The sequence below is a fragment of the Nylanderia fulva genome, unplaced genomic scaffold (assembly GCF_048542155.1).
Source record: "Nylanderia fulva isolate GAGA-0341 unplaced genomic scaffold, ASM4854215v1 Scaffold36, whole genome shotgun sequence".
Classification (NCBI taxonomy): domain Eukaryota; kingdom Metazoa; phylum Arthropoda; class Insecta; order Hymenoptera; family Formicidae; genus Nylanderia; species Nylanderia fulva.
In genome coordinates this window covers 1,021,831-1,044,076 of record NW_028190433.1, presented here as the reverse complement: position 1 = coordinate 1,044,076, position 22,246 = coordinate 1,021,831, and the positions used below count along the sequence as shown (strand labels likewise).

Below are 22,246 nucleotides of genomic sequence, written 5' to 3'. Positions count from 1 at the left end.
AAAACAGAATATGCACAAAACTGGCGTGCTAATATTAAGTGCTTGGTTAATGTAAAATTTTTGCAAAAGTGCAAATTTATTCAACAAATATTCGTTGATTTAAACAAAATTCACGTATGATACTGCAGTGGTAAAATATTTTTCCTTTACCATATGCAAGAGATGATGCCGGTATACGCGCCTATAGAAGAAGAGAGTTCAAATAAAATAAAATGCCAGTTGCTCTTTGACTTTGTATACATATGTAGAGCATATTTAAAGGAATATTTGTATGAATAAGAAAAAAAATCGTCTCTAATTCTATATCCACTTGTACATTAAACGTCACGGAAAATAGACGATATATCTCCATAATCATTTTTATTCCAATTTAAGAGGCCGATTTATATAAATATAATATATCTAGTACTTCAGTCAGTAACAATTGCGCAATTGACATATTTAAAGAAAAAAGATAATGAGGGAGAGAGAGAAAAAAAAATATTTTACGCTGGACGATAATATAGTAGTTATATTTAATATTTGCAATTGCAGATTATATGACTTCCGAAATTTTCGCCTGCCACTTACTATAAAATATTCTACATATTTACTATCACACCGTTTGACTCCATATTACATCCTTATCCATGTGCATATCCGTGTGTTCAAGTACAACGTGTTCAAAAAACTGTAGTTCACGCGAGATCATCGCTTTACATACTTGAAAGAGAGCTCTGCAAATTTTTAGTGTGAATGTTTTCGTTTTTAAGTAACTATTATTATATAATAATTAATAATAAAGATAAATATATATATTATATATATATATATAATAATGAAAACGAAGGAAAGAATATGCAGAAAAAATATACAAATAATTATAATAATGTAATAATAATAATATGTAATAATAATGGTGGTTAATAAGTTATGAATTTTTGTAGCATACATTTTTATTTCGGTCTGCCAGGCCAGTTTGTGTGTATACCAACCAATTGAAAACAACGTTACTGCGATATAAAGAAGAAGAAGAAAAAAAAGATACTGTTAAAGGGGAAAAAATGAAAAGAACAAACATCAGATGTATTGTAAACTTTTTGCATTTAGTATAATACATATACCTACCTTACTACAATCCTTATTATAGCATCTCTTTATTTATCGCAACATACCTTTGATTTTATTAGTTGACTTGCGCATAAATAAGTCACATTTCTGGTGACCGCAATCGGTTTTGCCGAAATTGCTAAGCACATTACAGAATCGTTCGATCATTGATGATCGAAAATATGCATATATACAGGATGTATCTAAATAAGTGCGAAAAATTTTAGATGATTCTTTGTAAAAAATTAAGAGGAGTTTCTTATATAAACATATAAAAGTTACTTATTTTTTTTCTCCAATTTCAGACATGAAAAAAATGAAACGGAAAAATTCAGCAAGTTTCATTTTCTTAATTTGTCTGAAATTTGAGAAATAAAAATAAAAACTTAATTTTTATCTCCCTATTTAGAAAAGTGTAACTCCTCAGGGAGGAATATAAGAGTATATGTTTATATAAGAAATCCCCCTTATAATTTTCGACAAAGAATTCCTAAAATGTTTCGCACTTATTTAGATACACCCTGTATGATGTAGAAATTTGTTCATATAAATTAAATCTTATTGTCATATGTCATTAATGAAACTAGATATAATGCAAGCAAGATTTTTCAATTTTTTGCCGATATCAACGTAACAAATTATTCAGGTTCTTCAATCTTAAAATCAAGATGTGAATGTGTTCATTAAAGCATAATAATTTTTTAAAAATATAGGCATGATTAAACCAGCAGTGAATTTCATTCCGATTTGATTATTAAATTCACGCCAACTTTTATTATAGAGCGTCAGAAAATGTCTGATTGGAAATGAAAGCGACCCTCAGAGGAATATCAGGAAACTGATGAAGAAAATAGAGATCTCGCCGAGACAATTGTTACGCGCGGGTCGTAAGACGGATGCGTAAGATGCATTGCGTAAGACGGATGCATAAAAGTGACAGCATACGCGGCGGAAAGATCAGACGAGGGTGTAGGAAGAAAGAAAAAATGCACGCAAGAGATGAGATCATCGCTCTGGCCGCGCGCTCCGGACAACTCGGCGCGATGCTGCGACGCGCCTCTGGCGCAGTCAGTACCGGTCCAGCGGCCGATTTGGAGGGTTGTTTCTCGATCCTTCTTGAGAAAGAGAAGCGCCGAGTGAACCACAGAGAAAGCGCCTTACGAGGAAGCCAATGCGAGGTACGATCGACTTATATTGCGCCTTCTTGTCTTGCCAAGATAAGATCTTGACTCTATCGTGCGATCTCTGCATTCAAGATATTCTTGATCATTATTGTTGTTATTTGTGTTAATTAATATGTGTAGATAATTTATCATTTATATCCAAATGCATGTTTTTTTACTGTACGATATCTTGTATTATCGGTATTTTTATATACAGTTTGAATCATTTCGTATCTAAAATTAATTTCATATCTAAATTCATTAATCTGGACAATTTTTTGATAACTAATTTGCTATTATATTATAAAAAAGATTACTTTTATATATTAAAACACGAAGGCCTGTACAGAAAAATATTTCAGACTAATTCGATCTTTATTAATAATCTATAGAACATAATAATAACATTTACAACTTTGAAAGTAAAAGTAATAAAAGAAACAGGTACCTGGACGTGTTAGAATGACAAAAAAATACATGCAGACCCTCACGGAAATGATAATAGACTGACAATGGATCGCTTCTATGGTCAGAATTTATAGATATATAGTATAAAAGGACCGTCATATATATAAAACATCTTTTTATAAAAGTTCACCATTTTTTATTTTTTAACGAAATTTCTTTAACTTTCTACAAACCTAAGTTTCTGTTAAAACTTTCTCTCACGCGCGCGCCAATTTATAAATAAAATAAATAAACATATAATATTCACATATAAAATAAATAAACATATAATATTCCAAATTACACACAAATAAATTGATTGAAACGAAAATAATATATTTCAAATTAATTACGTCCCAAAAGCGTCCCTTAAACATAGTATTATTATGAGTCATAGTTACAGAACTGCATACGATGAATGTTTTATATCAGGCGTAGTCACAACTAACTTATCTCCTCTTTCATATTATTCGAAAATCGTATCCTTTCTGAGACGGAAATCCAACATCCTTTGTTCATTGATAGATGAGATACTCTCGTTATACGCAGACTTAGAAAAGAAAGATGTTATTGATAATAATTGTTAACGAAAAATATTTGCATTTATAGCACTTATTAAAATAATGCACTCATAATGCTAGAGTTATAAATGAGAAAAAATTAATTCGTATAGGAAAAATAGCGTAAAATACGATATTCATAATTTTCTATTAATATAGACAATTTAAAATAGAACAATAATGTGGTCTTTCTGTGATGTTATAACTTAGAGAACTAGACTAATTCTCTCAATTATTCGACCTCTTTTCATGTCATAATATGCAAGAATTCAAGATTAAGATCGATAAAAAAGTTATTGCAAACGTTTTTTTTTTTTGAAAATTTATTCCTTTGAAGAAAATGCATAGATAATCATCATTTCCTTGAAAAACAAGATTCAAAAATGATGATAAGATTTAAAATCTTGACTATTACAGCTCAGATAATTTCTGAATTCTGAAAACTTGATTAAACTACATATCATCACATTACATAATTATGCAATAAATTCTTACAACTCTGTTTTTCCAGAATAATTTCGTAGAAATGAATTTCATTAGGAGATACACATATATCCTGTACAGTTTCTTGTATATTTTCCATACATATTCATATTAATATTAATTTGTGTATAAACTTCCTCGATGAGCAAATTGGACTAGCAATTACATGAATCGAATTCAACGCATTCAGCCCGAATAGTTCATCAGCAAACTAATTAACTTTTAATTCCGCGTTGGTGGAGCTAACTTGAACATGAGAAAGACGAGTTCCTGATGTTCCAAGTTTTATTGGATTATATATGTTTCGTGGGCGTAATGGTCGACCTAAGCGGATAAAATCTTGAAAACAACGTATTTCCAGCACACTTCATCTACATTATTTTATTTTACATTGATAAAACATCCATCCACATTTTTTAAATCTATACATCACTCTCGATTAATAAAATTAATTCTATATATGTCTCTACATGTATACGCATATTATATAGATATATAGGAATATGTAAATTTTTTTGAAGAGTAATGTCGAAAATATTTGTTTCATATTAATTTATTCGTGCAGCGCTTTTAATTGATTGAAATTATTTGAAATTATTTATATTTCGCAATTATATTTATTCGTACACGTTTTGTTTTTCATTAAAATCCACATCGAAATCAATTACACTTCGCATTTTATCTGTTTTATAACATTAGGTCTATTGCATTGTGTTTTAATTAAAATTAATTTTGCATTGTATAGTTTAATTAAAATTGTGAAAATCTCTATGTTTGCGCACAATGATCAATCAATTAATGTTACAGATTCCATTCGTAACACAAATTCATTCATTATTTCCATTTAAATAATAATAATCTGATTGCGGATTTTATATTAAATCATATAAAATCAAGATGTCGATTATTTGTCAAAATAAAATTCTCGTTCGCCTTTCGTCCGCCCACGCGGACGATTCGCCCACGTCGAGATAAAAAAAAGGGGCCATGTGCCGCGCGTGCGATTCCTACGCACATTACGCTTTCCGGAGAACCGCGCGACGCACCGCGAACGCGCTGCAACGCCGGTGATGATGTCGAGCGAGTCAGCATCCAGCATCTCATCTCCGCGTAAAAAAGATCGAGGCCTTAACCCGTTATGTGGAAACTTGTAACCCTTCTCTCGTTCAGTCTGTACGTAGTTGCGTATTAATAGCCACCGAAATGAAGCATTACGCAATTTTTCGCGGAAAGTTGCGACTGTTTTGATAAGATTAGCAGTCTTTCTGGATGTACACATTACGCCATTAATTAATGCAGTTCTCGTTTCTCATTTTTTTCATGATCTGATGAATTAAATCTGAATAATATATATTTTATTTATTTATATCGAAAGAAATTATAAGGATATGTTGTACGCATTTTGGATGGAAATTCAAAAGTAACTATACATGGAGAAAAAAATATTAATATATACATAGTAAATTTAATCGAACATATTTGATATCTTATTATGGTAGATATTAATATTTTTTTATTGTGATAAATATATTAATTAAAGAAACTCTTCTAAAATTCTTTCAATACCATATTGTTCTACAATTATCACAATTTCAGGCTAAGTTCTATAAGAAAAAATGCTATCTGTGTATGTATAACATACATCGAATACGAACATGTTTTTCTTTTTATTTTATATCAATTTTTTTCTCAATAAAAAAAAATGTCATTTTGGAGAATTAATTTTCTATAAATGAGGATCATTATATTTAATGAAAATTACATCGAATAAGCACAAATTTCGAATTTCCATCAATTATTCGTGGATTGTGGTAATTATCTCTCATAACATAATTACACCTATTATATCTATGATCTTTTTTCATATCAGAGAAATGAAAAAAACGTAGCTCACATTGTCTTTTGGCTACAAAATTCATGAATTGATTCAACATTGACTTAACCAACCATGGACTATATCTCAAATACAATTAAGCAATGCAATTAGGCAATGCAATTAAGCGGAATTAAAGCTCGACGATGAACGTATAATGCGTTTAATTCATGATGACGACTCGGAAATTCTTGTTTTATTAACCGAACACCTATACATGACATCATCACCGGATATTTACGTTCCAACGACATGTATACATCTTGAGCTTTTTGTAAATATTTCACATGCGGTGTGCATTTGATCTGTCATCGCTCTTTTTTTCTTTCTCTCTCTCTCTCTCTCTCTCTCTCTCTTTGATTTTTTAAAATATATATAAAATTTTCATTTATTAAAGCAAAAGATCAATATGCTTACAATATGAAAACAACATGTGACAACTAGGCAAAGTATATAATATATTAATATATATAATAGTATCAATTTTATTTATAAATTCAAAAGTATTGCATTTTATAATTAAGTGTAACATTCATATATTAAATATGTTTGTTGTCAAGTTATTTAGATATATAAAGCGCATTCGATCGTGTTCAAATTTCATCGCTGACGAAGGCAGCATGCGATCGCTGACGTTACACCGTATCGTCCTTCGTCGTCGATAAAATGCAGAAATGAGGCGACGCCGTAACCGATTATTATGTCATATGCATCCGCGAAAGGTGACAAGAATGAAGGAACGAAGTCTCGCGGAGGATTAAAAGCGCGCTCGAGACTCTGGTGTATCTCTGTGTGAAACGATTCTTGATTTTCAAATATATTTACATATATATATATATATCTGGGTTATCGCTTCGTTGCTCCTATTAAGATCCCGCGAGATTTATCGTGGGTCTCGGGTTGACCCGCGTTCATCGGTGCGTGCATGCGTGTTCGCGTTACGCAGTCGACTTTAAGTAGATTTTTCGAACGACTCTCTCTCGTCTTTCGTGCCAACGTCAATTGAGAACGTCGTGGTAATAAAGCATTGGACGCGAGAAATGGATGGTTGATTTATTTACACATTCAGACTCGCTTGCACTCGATTTAGCCCAGGGATATTAACCCGCTTCGAGGCTTGGATCTGTTCCGAGAAAAATCTGGATTTTTTTGGTTTTTATTTTCACGGTGTTGAAATATGCAGAATTCAAAGGCTGTCGGAAATTTTTCTGATAAATTATTCTGCGTCAGTTAAAAGAGGAATGAGGCGTTGATAACTGAAGTTAAGATCAAGATTGTTAAAAAATAGAAGAGCGAAAATAGAAGATACAGTTTGAATTAAGCTCTCTGTTTTGCATCGATAACTAATAATACGATTTGCGTTTCAGATGCTGCGAAACTTTAAGATTAACTTTAATATTCATTAATTTAAAGAAGATGCGTCGCGCATATTCATCGATATCTATTTGTTATAGAAATCGCAATGCGGACGAAGCTGCAGCTACTGCTGATCGCGTTGCTCCTGGCGGTGCTGATAGTGGATGTATCCGCCCAGGTATTTCTATCATCATTTAATGACACGATAATCAGTTGTCATTAGGTCTTTTCAATTTCAAAGTCGTACGTGAAAACATTTTTGAATTCCAAAATGTTAAAATTAAATTGAATTCTCGCCTTTCAAATGCTTCCAAAATACTTTTCTTCAAGTATCCCGTGTTACACATAAATAATTTATGATACAATCCTCTGTAAGAAGGAGAGAATATTGATTATATATAAAATTATCTTGGGACATCTTCTATTGTTCAAAATATGAAATACAAGAGAGAGAGTAAGAGCATTTAATCGAATTTAATCGATTCTCAGCGCAGACGGAAACACCGATATCGCACGACCACAACGGAGGCACCTATACAAGATGAGATCATGAACATGCTGGAAGCTGATGAAATAGCCGAGGAGGCGGAGGACGCTGAGGTCACTCTCGAAAATGGCAGAAACGAGGCTGGATCGAAGCAGCAGCTCCAGGCAGACCCGTGCCTGGACAAACACTGCGGCGCTGGTCGCGTTTGCAAGGTTCGTCGAAAAGAAAATATTTCATTTTTATACAAATCTACCATAATTGCCCTACAACATGACAAACGCTGAACATTAATTCGCGCGTGTTGCAGATAATTAGTTCAAAAATACTTCCTAGATAATTGACCCTAAATTAAATTTTTTAATCTTTAAGATTCTTAAAAAAAACTTGAAACTCTCATTTGTGTTCATTTGTATTCATCAGATCATCTCCAATGTCTAATATTCAATAATGCAAAAATGAATAAAATGTGAGGAATAAGAAAGAGTGCATCCTAATATTTCAATATCCTATAAGAATTTAATATTCTTTTTATGATAGATAATAAAAAAAGGAGAATGTTTCATGGAATTTGTTCGAATTTTATTTCAGAATACGGAGGAGGGAACGGCCGAGTGTATTTGCGTTGAGCTGTGTAACCAGGAGGTCGATCCACGCCGCAAGGTCTGCACTAATTACAATGAGACCTTCGGCAGCGACTGTGAGGTCTATCAAGCACGTTGCTTTTGCGATACCGGTGACGCCAGGTGTAGGGGTCCCGACTATCAACATGTACACATCGAGTATTATGGCGAATGCCGACAGATGCCCGTGAGTATTATTCCGTTACAGGTATGACGCTTATATATATTATATACCGGTATATTGTTAATTATAACTGGGAAACTGAAACCTTAATTATCTTTTAGAAAAAATATCTATCATCGTTTTTTAAAAATCGTATTTTTGTACGAACAAAATATTGTTAACTACAAAAGTCACGGTTTTACGAATTTTTTATTCTATAGAAAAAAATACTGTTTGTGCAACTATCTATTTTTATAAACAAGCATTTATTTTTTTCTTGATTAAAAGAGAAAAAACCGTAGGTTTTACAAATCTCGATGTTTTGTTATTTCTTTTTTCCCCAAATATTTGTTTCGTTACAACGAACGCGCTCCAATTTATCAATGTGATTTATTTATCTATTGTTTTTATACAGCAAAATAATGTTGCATGATTGCTATGATAACAAACAATATTTTTATTAACTGACGTAGTTGCCCTCGTAGATTCAAGCTTAAAAAATAATTCAGAGATAAAACTTATCGATTTCCACGAAATCTTTTCAGAACGCTATCACTTTATAAGTGTTAAATTCGTTTCTTGATGCGCACAGATGTGCAAGGAAGAGGACCGGGCTGATTTTCCCAGACGAATGCGCGACTGGTTGTTCAACATCATGCGGGATTTGGCGGATCGTCAAGAATTACCATCGCATTATCTGAAGATGCAACGCGAGGCCGAAACCAATCACACATTGCGTTGGGCAAACGCGGCTATTTGGAAGTGGTGCGATCTGGACGGACATCCGCACGATCGAGCTGTGTCCAGGCACGAACTTTTCCCGATCAGGGCACCCTTAATGGCCCTAGAACACTGCATCGCACCCTTCCTCGACTCCTGCGACACCAACAACGATCATAAGATCACGCTGATCGAGTGGGGCAAATGTCTAGAGCTCAACGAGGTATCTATCTTTTTCTTCTATTTCTCCCTTGAACAAGAAAGAATATTTTATTACAAAGTATTACAATGTCAAACATTTCTTACTCTCCATTCACATTCCATTCATATTTTATGTGTGATTTCTGCTTACTTTTTAAAGAAAATATTCTTTGATGCAATTCTAAAATATTAATGATGTAAAGGGTGTATATATATATATATATATATATATATATATATATATATATATATATATATATATATATATATATATATATATATTTAAAACATTGGATTAATCGGGCATCTGTATTACATTATCTTTCGGACATCGCGTAATTTAATGAATTCTACCATAAATAATTATAATTTCAGGACGATATAGATGACAAATGCGATGAGCTAGCCGAGGCGAATCACGAGTATTAGAGAGACGCCGAATCCTTCTCCTCGGAGGAGGAAAGACGAGCGCGAGCGACAAGACGAGACAGAATAGATCGGGATATACGAATACAATAGCAGTAGGATAGGCAAACGGTCAAGGAAGGCGCGAAGGGCGCAGGTGACGTGCAGAAAAGGAAAGGGCAGGGCAGGGCAGAACAGAACACGGCAGGGAAAGGAGGGCGGATAAAAATGGCGGGAAAAATCGTCGCGAACACGCATGTGCGGATGCGGCAGCACGCAGGTCCGCACGCATCGACGAGTCGATACCGCGGGACGAGGCATCGCCTCGATGCCGATGTATGTACCCAGGTCCCCTCGTTACGTGCCAAGCAACCGACAATCGAACTGCTTCAACTGCGCTCCTCAATATAATATAAGCCTCATCGATGCAATTCGCAATTACGGCCGATTGCGCGGATATATATGGGGAGAATTCAAATTCCAATCGAATGCATCGCTGATGCATCTCGATACTTACAGTCGCATGATTCAATTAATTCGAATTCAAGTCAAAGGAACTGTACGATTCAAGGGAACTATACGTACGACTAAAGCAAGCAGATATTTGCTCTTCCCAGACGGAGAAATATAAAGGATTCGATTTAGAAACAATGTAGAGAATTTGAATAAAGAGATGTAACTTGATTATAAGAGTATAAATAAAACGTAAACGACAAGTAAATTGTAATAAATAGAATTTGTCATTTCAAGGAAGAGGAACTTTTCGAGAAATTATATCTAGTCATGCGACTGTAAAGTTAAAAATAAATTAAAGTGGAGTATTGGATATTTTATATCGACAAGTCGAGATATTGGAATAGTAGATGGATTACATAATACTTACTCGCCATTTTGTGATCGTCCCGCCATATGTTATTAATTGTCCGTTTCGCCGTCCAACAATGAAGCCATAGAATTGATCGTAGAAATTAATTAATTCTCCTTCAGGGATCCAGAGAGAATGTCTTCCGAGAAAAAATGTATATTGTCCTGAAATATATTATTATACACGTTAGGTCACAAGATTTAATATAAAAAATTCGCGTTCGCGCTCTTTCTAGTATCATTTTCATGTTACTCTGTAGCAATATATTTTCTATATACAATGTTTTTGTATAAAATCACTGCCTTTTTCAATGTCCTAAGTCGCAATAAAGAGCAACAATACCGTTCGTTCGCTTTTTATTTTTACGCAAAATATCGCGATGCACATTTTTTTTATTCCAGACATTTATAAATCTATATTTTTATCCGTTCTTTTTTTATTGTACCAATAATATGTATAAATTAATTCATTTAAAGAGATTAATTAAATATCATAGAATATTCTAATCAGCAATCCTACATATTGTGTTGCATTTCAATCTCTATTATTTCCCAAATTAGGATATTTGTTAATGTATGAAAATACATTTTTTGGTTAAAAAAATGTTCTATATTTTTTTAATTAACGTATATATGTGTGTAAATAATAGTCAGATAAAATTTTGTAAACATATATTTATAAGTCAAAAAAATATTCACGTTGTCGTATCAAGTGTGTAAAGACAGCTTTGTTTGTAATCAGACTGAAACATCTGTTCTCATAATAGCAAAATTGTTTTCAATTTTTACATACCTATCCGCAAATATTTTAGAAATGGATTTCGATATTGTAAAAAATATACACAATATCGAAATCTATTTCTAATATTTGGATATATAAAAGTGTATATGTATATATACATGATGATGAAATCGACAATTATAGATTTTACAATTACCTAGTTGCTAGTATGTATTTCATCGCAACGTACGCTTGTAAACGTGTAACGTCACACTCCAATATTTCTAAACATTTTGATTGTCGAGGATGTCCCCAACAAAATATACAGCTCGATATTTATATACATTTTTTCATATCGAGCGACATAAACGAATTACAGTAAATATACTCTACCTCGTTTTTCCCTCTGTTTACTTCATTTTTATTCATACGACCCGTCGTAGCTTATTGACGAGCAAACGAAACGAGTATACGACGAGGCGACCAGGAATTGTTCGCGCATGTAAGTACACGTACGCGCATGAATTTTGGTCGGAATCGTCATCGCCATAGACTCAAATTTATACATAGACGTGCGTTTTCATAGGAGGCGAGAAATCAGTATCCGCGAAAATAGTAGAATATTACAAAATCCGAAGCGAGAGAATACTAGAAAATCCAACGTATTTTCTAACGCATAATCGAAAGAGGCAAGAAAAGCATCGTCCTCTCTCGCTAACGTCATCCATTCGCTTCCTATACAGTAACGCGCACGTCCATCTACAATAACTCCACGATCCACGCTTGTAACAGGCAGACTCGCCAACTCGCGGAGTGCGCCGCCAGGCGGCGCTCGGCTCGCTCGGCTCCCATTGGCTGGCGCGCGGTCACGTGGTGCGACCGCGGGACGCGTCAGTAGCGCCAAGCGCATTTGGCGGGCTCGTCGCGTTTAGACGGCGTCGTTCGTGACTGCTCGCAAGTCTTTCGTGCTGTGTGTGTGTCGAATATCCACGTCGCGCAATGGTGAGTATCATCGCGTGTTTTTGACACGCGCGACGGCCATCCGGGGCCGTCGCCGACGTCCTCGCGCGCGGCGGAGCCTGCCCAACGCACTGACGGAGTTTCACGGCCGCAGCACGCGAATTAACCCTGAATTTTTGTGTCCGAACAGGCTGGCGGTAAGGCGGGCAAGGACTCGGGCAAGGCAAAGGCGAAGGCGGTCTCGCGCTCGGCTAGGGCCGGCCTGCAGGTGAGTTCTCGTTACGAGAGACGTCGAATGTGTCGGCGGAATCGATTCGGAAAGCGAGCATACGCTCGCGCATAACGAACCCGGCCGGGATTAAACAGTCGTCCTCCTCGTCTCTCTCTCTCTCTCTTTCTCTCTCTCTCTCTCTCTCTCTCTCTCTCGCTCTCGCGTGGGGGGCCTTGCAGGTTAAATCGTCATGGTTGGCGCGAAAAATCCCGGCTCGGATTCCGGGCGCTCGCGACCGGCGAGTCGCCCGGATACGGAAGCCGCGTTTCTCGCTCTACACGCGTCACGCCGAAGCTTCGAGAAGCGGGACGGATCGTGCGAAGACGGTTTATTTTTCGAATACGTCGCGTGTGCGGAGCATTTTCAAACGCGCGAGCGAGAGACCGGCCTCTCTCTCTCTCTCTCTCTTTCTCTTTTCCTCGATTAAAATCAAGCTTGTTCCTCGGCGACGCTCTTGTAAATCGACGATCAATTTTTGCCGCGCCAATTACGACTTTTGTGTACAATCGGAAGCTCGTCTCGCCGACGAGCGACGCGAGCGAGGCGTCGTTTCCGTTCGCGTTTGTTGTTTCCATTCGCGCGGTTGTCATCGATACACTCGACGCCGGTTTCTTCTTTTTTTTTTTCTTTTTTTTTATATAATATTTGCGTATCGTGTTTACGTCCTCGCGGATATTCGGGAATGTATAAATGTCGCGTGCGCCGACATTCCGTCGACTTAATCATCGTCGTGCCGATTTTACGCGAATTATTTTTCTACGATTCCGCGGTCGGATCGAATCGACGAGGCGCGAGAATTGCAAATTCGAACGACTCGCGCGTCGTTTTAATTATCTCATCGATCGGCTTGCGATTAAACGCACGTATTTTTTGATTATCGTTCTGTAATAAAATTCGTATTCCAACGCTGGAATATTCCTTCCCTCTCTCTCTCTCTTGCTCTATCCCTCATTCCCCCTGCCGTTCAACGCGAAATGCAATTTTACACTAATATATTTCGATGATACGTGCGGCGAAACTCCATCGAATGAAATCGAGGTTCTTACATAATAAAGGAGGCGTTCGAAAACAGTCGTATATCTGCCGAAAAAAAATGTTTTTTAACTGATAAACTTTTTTTTGCTACGCAAATTTAAGTGAATTTTTTATTCAATTTGCAATGTTAGTTTACTGGAGAATTAAATATTAATATTTAATCATTTCGTCAAATTTGCTTGCGATAAAAGGTAGACGCAAAGTTAAACGCTTTTTAATAATCTTGGAATTTTAAATTCACGTTTCCTCGAATCGCGGTTTAATGAAAACCTGAGTATTTGAAGCATTCAAATATTTTTCTTTCGCTTGATAGCAGAAATGGGATAGTACACGTGTCTAGAAATTAGCGTTATCGTCGTTTGCGAGGAGAGAGAATTCTAACAATAATGAACTTTGATACGTTATCGCGCATCGTTTCCATCGCCGCGATGAAAATTCTTAATTGTACGTCACTAAAAAAAAAAAAGCACGATCGTCCTTCGGATGTCCATCTTCTCGTGTCCACGAACGAAAAATCCCCACATTTCCACGTTTAACGACATAAACACGGTCGAGCATTCTTTGTCTACGAAGATCCCGCATGGCAACATTTAGCTGATTTAGCGCTAAATGCGGCATGTGAACAGGGTTCTGAAGCACCTACGATAGGAGTCGATATTACTGCGCGATAATTTCGTCGCCAATAATATTTGGCGAATAAGAGTATATATTCGTGTCCGCGAGAAATCAATTATGCTCCGATCGTATTTTCAAACATATGCATACAAATGTAGAGGACGTGCAAAAATTGATCGTATTACATTAAAAGAGCTTCAATTGACAGCTAAATAATTTCTGCTATTATGACTCGTTAAACGATACCTTCATAAAACACGGGTGTGTTTAATAGTGTTTCTGTGTGCAAGTGTGTTCTTCGAAGATAAAAAGTTTTAACTAACTTTTCGGATTACGTCGTACCTTAATCTTATCTCGGAGTTAAATGTAGTATGATTACAATAATAAAGAAACGTAATTCTCTCGCGCGACGTAATCTGATTAAAAAAAAACAAAAAAAAAAACGTTAGAATTATTTATGTACATGTATGATAAAGAGAACGTATAAAATTCTCAAATTCCGATCGATTTATGAATTTTCTCGGCTGCTGGAGTCTGAATCTTCATCGATCTGGTTTCGTGGAAGTGCGATATATTTCGACACGTCGATCTCGTACTCGGTATCAGCGGTGACAAAATTATTGTGCAACAATATCGACCGTGCTCAGGGGGTGAAAGGAGGGGCGGAAAGGGGGAAAAGCGCACTTACGCGAGAGTGTCATGCAATCGAGAAAGAATGAATCCACGAACGGAATTTTAGAGCAACGAGATGCGCCTTTAGAGCGAGAGTCTCTCGAACGCGTCTCTGGGCGGATGACGAAACTTCGTGCCAAAAGCTGTAGCGAGAGAAGGAAAGAGGGAGGGAGAGAGAGAGAGGGAGAGTGAGTGAGAGAGAGAGAGAGAGAGAGAACGCGAGCCAAATCGTAACCGCTCGATATTCGTAGCGTGAGAATGAGACGAGGTCCGATATTCCCGCGCGTTTTCGGCGCACGAGGGAGTGGAAAATTTGTGCCCTCGTCGGGGAAATAAATATGTGGCACAGACACAAAGCGAGAGAACGCGGGACGCCGAAATGACGAGGCGGAATGCGCGCGTTATTCGCGCCGCGAAAGCGGAACCGGCTCGTCGACGACGATCCGCGACGATCTCTCGTCCACGTCTCGCGAAACGTGCCCGTGGAAATCCATGTCATTTGTCGTTTATCGCTCGATATTCAGCCTCGGTCGAGAGCTGCTGACGCCGTCACCGACGACCGGATGTCGCGCGGACGGATAGTACACGTGGGTGCGTGGTGTCCCGTCCCGAAAACATTCGGCCTGACGACGACGACGACGACGTCCGGCAGAAGTCACTAGACGACGCGTCAGTGGCGAATAATCTCGAGACGCGCGGGGCACCAGGCGTCGATTAAACATTTCAAATTTATTCAGCCAAACGTGTCGTTATTGATATCGATATATAGATGCACGGAGAGAACAATTTATCCCACAAATCATGGTTTTCTCATTAAAAATGTCAAATTAATTAATTTTCTCTTAGAATTTATCCCAAAAATCATAGTTTTCTCATTAAAAATGTCAAATTAATTAATTCATCCAAACGCGTTGTTATTTATATCAATATAGATGCGCGGAGAGAATTTTCTCTTAGAATTTATCTCAAAAATCATGGTTTTCTCATTAAAAATGTCAAATTAATTAATTTTCTCTTAGAATTTTTCCCAAAAATCATGGTTTTCTCATAAAAAATGTCAAATTAATTCATCTAAACGCGTCGTTATTTATATCAATATAGATGCACGGAGAGACTTTTCTCTTAGAATTTATCTCAAAAATCATGGTGATCGTAGGATAATATATGGTTGGAAGAATTTTATTAGTTTGTCTGATTAATATTTACCGCAGTAAAAAATATGAATAGATACATAGTGAATTTTACTATATATATACATAGTAAAATTAATCGAGTATATTTTGTATCTTATTGTGGTAGATATTAATATTTTTGTTGTAAATCAGTAAAATTCTTCCAATATTGTTCCACGATTACCATGATTTTCAGGGTAAATTCTAAGAGAAAATTTTATCTGTGTAAAGAGTATTAATTTCTGCTTTTGAATATCGAGTGGATCACACACGAAGAATTCCTCATTGAGTATTATTGTTATCATCGTTCATCATTGTTACATATACTGTATAAGTATACTTATGTCAAATATTTTAACAAAACTTGTTCATAGAGACTTATTATTTCTTATTAATGTGATTTACAATATAACTTTTTAAATCAATTGTTTTGAATTTTTAAGAGATAGAAATCTAGAGAAACGCCTTGTGTGTCCAGGAAAAAACTGCTTCTGTAACTCAATGATTGTGAATACATATTAGCTGAGAGTATTTGCTGTGAGAACTGAGTTCGGATCAAACATTATTTACATAGTTTATTCGCTAGATACATACAGGGTGTTTTTTAGTATGCGACAAACGGCTGCTCGTTTTACCAAGACACGCTTAAAATGATCTCTGCCTGCTTCTATAAACATATCTTTAAATATACCCAACGCATCACGAATTGTTCCACAATTTTTAAACATTTACATAGATTTGTAAATTCAAATAAAATATGAATGTAAAGAAATTTGCATAAATTTAAAAAAATTATAATATATTTTTTTATTTTTACATTTATCCAGTTTTTATATATTACATATTTTCTGTATATTAAGAAATATCCTATTATGTACTCAGAATGTTAATATATAATTTCGTTCAATTTTTTCCACGATTTTATTTAATTAGATTTATTTTTCATTGTCTCAGCATTTACAATACGTTTGCTTTTTATTTATTCTATTTAAATTCTTTTAAGTCTTTTATTTGTTTTATTCTTCAAATGGTTTTAAGTCTTTCTGGTAAGATGAGAACATATGTTTATTTCTAATTATAGATATATCTTTTTTTATTCTTTTTTAATATTCTTACAAAATTCAACGTTCAGCAACATTCCGAATAAAATACATAATAATATAAAAATGTTTTTTTTAATTTTCCATTTTATTTGATATATCTATTACTGACCTTTAATTATACAAATAATATTTTAAGATAGAACTTTCCAAACAGATTAGATACAGTGGAAAATTTTTAATTCGATATAACATATTTTGTGTATTAATGCTGATATTCAAGAAAGAGAAAAAAATATGATGTAATATGTTGATCAAAAATTATAAAATTTATTACAACCGCGAACATTGTTTTGTAATTTTTGAATCTTCAATTCAATTCAGTCACACATATGATCGAGCTTTTTCTATCACTACATATATTACGTACATTCTTACGTATCAACAATGTGACGTCAGTTTTTTTCATCAGTCTTTAAAAATATATATACATGTATATGTCTAAATGTGTGTATATATATTGTCTGTCCAATTACGAATACATTCTTGTTTAATTTGACTCGTGACTGGAGTAAAAAAACGCGACTAATTTAGTGGTTTATTGCAGTTCCCAGTGGGCAGAATTCACAGGCATTTGAAAAACAGAACCACGAGTCATGGTCGAGTAGGCGCTACTGCGGCAGTGTATAGCGCAGCCATTTTGGAATACCTCACGGCCGAGGTGAGTATGTGTGTGTAGAGCAAAAGAGAAAGAGGGGAGAGAGAGAGAGAGAGAGAGAGAAGAGAAAATGCGAGAAAGATTGTAATTGATACTGAAATTGAAACTGAAGCTCTCCATTAGATCCCGCGAGATTGAGTATATGTCAATGTAATAATGTAACAATAAAATAAAAATTACATTTATACAAAATGACGAGCTATTAAGAGAAGGAAAATTAAATGTGTGTAAAGAGAGCGAGTAGTAATATTACAAATAATAACAATGAAATAGAGAATCAAATTGTAAGGATTGAAAATTTAAAAAAGAAACTTTAGGATGCGCGACGTTGAAAAATTGTTTCAATTGTTATTGCGTTGCAAACACATTAGTTAGAGTGCTATTAATATATAATCATTAAATGATATATTTCTTTTCATCACTATGACATTAATAATTTATTTAACATAAATGTAATTTTTCAATTTCCAATAACTGTTATGTTTGTGTAATATAATTAATCAAACATATAAATATATATTTAATAATTAAATATTAAATATTGAATAATCTTTGCGCAAACACGAAAAGAGGAACAAAGACTGAATAATGAATAAAGAGAGAATACGATATGTAATAGAGAACAGCTGTTATAGGGTGCGTTCCGTTATGCACTGCAAGTACTGGCACTATGACGTCATGCAAGTGTACTGTTGACAGCGTTCCTTTTTAATTTTGTGCACTTTGAAGCTACTGCAAAATAGTAAAACGGAACGCACTACAGTACGCTTTCAGCAGACTTTTAACTAACCTTTTTCGCTAATAATCATCGAGTGAAAAATTGGTGAAATGGATAATACCATTATTGCATTAATTACATATAATTTAATCGAGAATATATATGATTCGAGTGAGTCATCAAGTGAAAGCGATTTGGAAATGGAATTAATAAATGAAATGAGACGACAAATTAAAATACCTAGAATAAAATGTAAAAATTACGTTAAAAATATTGTATCATTATATTCAGATATGGAATTTAAAAGTTAGTTCCATCGTACACATGGAGGTAGCCATCTTGATTACTGCGAGTGCTTTACCTCGCCGGTTGCAGTAATCGCAACAGGAAATAACGTCAAAATTAATGACGTCATATACTCATGATAGTACTTTCGCAGTGCACTGCTATCTATATCGGAACGCTATTGGTAGTACTGTCAGTACTTGCAGTGCATAACGGAACGCACCCATAAACTGGAGGGTCACAGAATGCAGAGGGCATCGTAGTCGTCAAAACAACATGGCCGATTTTCCCGCCTTTTTTAAAACGAGAAATTTGTTATGATAAATTAAAAATATCAAGATTACATGTTTATTGAAATTAAAATTTTGATGTGAGAAGTTAATTTTATTTGATAAACAATCATTTATATAATTTATTATTTTTTCTTAATTTATTATTTTCTTATGTGATTATAATTATTAACGAATATATTATATACATGTTTTTGTATTCATTAAAAATTTAACTTTATTATATTTATCTGTACCTCTCTGACAGTTTCTTTACAAAAATATTGTTTTGTATAAAAAAACCAATTTAACATTGTAAATAACGTGTTTGTTAGTTTTATAATTATAATTATTAATTAATATAATTATTCAATAATTATATTAAAGGCAAGAAAAGAAAGTGAACATGATGAATATGATGAATGAAAAAATATTAGATATATATATTGAGTGTAAGATTTATGAAATATTTTTGCTTTTACTTTCAGCCGATATAGTTCTACTTTTGTTTAAGCTTTGGAATATTTAAAATGACTAATTTTTTAAATTATAAAATTTGAATAATTTTTTAATATATAGATTTATTGTGTCATTATATAAAGAATATGAGAGAGGAAAAAATTACAATACTGTATTAATCGATCAGTTGTCTTCAAAAAATAGCAACTTCAATTTGTATTGTTTGTTGCTTCATATGACAAGAGCTTAAAAAAACAATTATATAATTGAATCTTAATACATACACATATACTAATGAAAATAATAATTTCAAATGTCTTACATGAAAATAATAATTTGCATTTATTAGAGACGATGCAAATTTAAGGCAATATAATGCTACGTAATTGAATAAGTAATATGTGTTAGTGAAATTAATATTATTTTTAAATATTATAGTCATGCTCTATTGTTAAACTTTGAAAGTTGAAATATTTTAGTATAACTTTTTTTTGTTTAGGTATTGGAGTTGGCGGGAAATGCATCAAAGGATCTGAAAGTCAAACGTATTACACCTAGACATCTGCAACTTGCCATACGTGGTGATGAAGAATTAGATAGTCTCATTAAAGCAACTATTGCAGGAGGAGGTATTTCTTTTACTATTATTGTTTTCATATTACATAATTAATACTAATTATTAATGCGTAACTTAATTATCAATGTATAACTTTGAGAATTATTAATTTTATTATTATTTGAGGTAATAATATAGTGTAACAGTGTGTTCCTTTATATTATCAAAGTTTTTGTATACATTTTAGTAATTATACATTTTAAATATTTTTCTTTATATAATTTACATTGATAAAAATGCAAAAAATTAAAGCATTGTGTTTTTTATTTGATTATAGGTGTCATTCCACATATCCACAAATCGCTTATTGGCAAGAAGGGTTCGCAGAAGCCGGCATAATTTAGCGGTAATTGATATTGAACATTTCAAGATTCGTGGGCAAATGGGAGGATGGAAGAGTTGATCCAGTGTTTGTTGACAAAGTGTACCTAAGTTACTAAATCGATGAGGAGACTGGCGTGATATATACATAGAGATATATATAGATATATAAATAAAACAGTATATTGATATAATTTAATATAGATAAAAATGAGAGTAAAGAAAAAAAGACAAATGTTCATCATGCAATTGACAAATGGGCAAGACAGGGAGAATTGTAGACCGAGAATAGGAAATTTTTAGTGTGTTGCGAGCGATGCGTTGTAGCATGGCTTGCTCGAGATAACGACAGTCTTCGGTACAGTTTGCAATTTATGAACACTGCGGAAGCATCAGAAGGCGTGTGAAAACGTCTTCAATTACTATGTTTAATTATTTACGATACCTCACGAAGCTATCGACTTTTTGCCGAATCATTTGTGCTTAATTTTATTTCATTTCAATTGTTTTTAAATTGCGTCATCTATTATCAAAGATACGTCTTGTTAATTTGTTTCAAACAAAGTATCATTTTCAATAATTTGTCCTCACAAAAGCATTAATGCATAACGTTGCAATGTTCGATTTGTTATTTAACTTTTAAACATGTTTTACGATATACTTTAAATTTATTACATACACGCCAGCGTGCGATTATCCAACATATAGAGTAAACAGTAAAGATTTCCTTATCGTCGGATTCATCTCAGTAGTAAAGAGAAAAAGAAAGGAAGAGAAATGCAAAGCGGACGTTTACACATGTAACTTCCGAGTTTACGACTCGAATGACTCCACATTTTGCCAAATGCGTATAGAAATATATGATAAAGTTTTCAATCTTAAAATCTCTATTTAAATACTATCTCAAAATTCTTTGCTCTTGTACTAATGTACACGTTTTTTGCGCGTTTTCCTATCAGGATTACAATACAGTCATAAAAATCAGTTCTAGAATTTTGACAGTTTAATTATGATTCGAAATGTACCAAGAGTTAAATGTAAAAGCTAATGTAATAATTGACAAACAATCATCGAATATTTTCTGCCTCAAATATGCGAAATTAACAATCTTTCACTGGTGAAGAAATTAAACTATAAATTCTTTAATTCTATTGTAAATTTTCTTTGGTCATTACAATCTTAATAATAGTGAAGACTGGCACTTCAGTTTTTATAAAATATAATTTATGAAATAGATATAGAAAATACGATTCAAGATATCTGAAAGTTGATTAGCATATGTAAGGACATGAGAATGTTTATTTTTGCTTTAATCATTTTCTTTTTTATTTTGATGTTCGTCACTTCGTTACAATTCTGTATAATTTAGCATAATTTTTACTGTACCTTTACGGAATAACGCACCATATATTAAATACCAGCCATATGTAAAACGTTCATTTTTTTCATAATAAAGATAAATTTTATTACTAAATATTTCTTTATAAATTACAAATTACTACATTTTATAAAAAATCTTAGTTTAGGAAACAATTATATTCTTTTCTGTAAAAAAAAGAGAAATAATTTATTTTCATAAACAACTCATTTGTAATTAAAATAAAGGAACAAAGATTAAGAATGTCATAGCATGCTTCATTGTATACTATGTATTTATACTTTATACGAAATATCTTAGAATGAGAAAAATGAAAGTATAAACAATTCTTGTAAGGTGTATATATATATATTTTCTTTTAATTTTATAAGTAATTCTCCACTCGATAAATGAGTGAAACATAAATATAAAGTATCTCTCTCTTTCTCGCTCGCTCTTATTCTCTGTTGTCATCGATACACACCTGAACATCGTGCAAAAGCGTACAACAGCGCCATCTGGTGAGCAATGTCGGAAGCTATGGAGGTCCCCGCCGGCGGCTCTTTCGACTAGCTTCGCTCGGATC

The 22,246-nt window shown here is 33.9% G+C and overlaps 2 protein-coding genes and 1 long non-coding RNA gene across 4 annotated transcripts; 2 read left to right on the top strand and 1 right to left on the bottom strand.

The window, feature by feature from the left end:
• The first annotated feature begins 2,201 nt into the window (after positions 1-2,201).
• Positions 2,202-10,778, top strand: SPARC (secreted protein, acidic, cysteine-rich). Of its 2 annotated transcripts, none has more exons than XM_029317076.2 (6): positions 2,202-2,267; positions 7,070-7,149; positions 7,461-7,670; positions 8,047-8,265; positions 8,834-9,184; positions 9,538-10,778. In XM_029317076.2, exons 1-6 carry the CDS (start codon positions 2,261-2,263, stop codon positions 9,589-9,591), a joined length of 921 nt encoding a protein of 306 aa, XP_029172909.1. In that variant the 5' UTR covers positions 2,202-2,260; the 3' UTR covers positions 9,592-10,778. The 2 variants fall into 2 exon arrangements, with proteins under 2 accessions (XP_029172909.1, XP_029172910.1); XM_029317077.2 differs by lacking the exon at positions 2,202-2,267 and adding an exon at positions 6,329-6,405.
• On the bottom strand, positions 8,193-11,890 carry LOC114941902 (uncharacterized). The gene is made up of 3 exons (XR_003821718.2): positions 11,546-11,890; positions 10,451-10,596; positions 8,193-9,211 (listed from the first exon to the last, which is right to left on the bottom strand). It is a non-coding gene; the product is annotated as an uncharacterized LOC114941902 (long non-coding RNA).
• A 156-nt stretch (positions 11,891-12,046) lies between these two features.
• His2Av (Histone H2A variant) lies at positions 12,047-21,777 on the top strand. The gene is made up of 5 exons (XM_029317079.2): positions 12,047-12,154; positions 12,303-12,380; positions 17,525-17,638; positions 19,866-19,995; positions 20,260-21,777. The coding sequence occupies exons 1-5, from the start codon at positions 12,152-12,154 to the stop codon at positions 20,319-20,321; spliced, it is 387 nt and encodes a 128-aa protein (XP_029172912.1). The 5' UTR covers positions 12,047-12,151; the 3' UTR covers positions 20,322-21,777.
• The last annotated feature ends 469 nt before the right edge of the window (positions 21,778-22,246 follow it).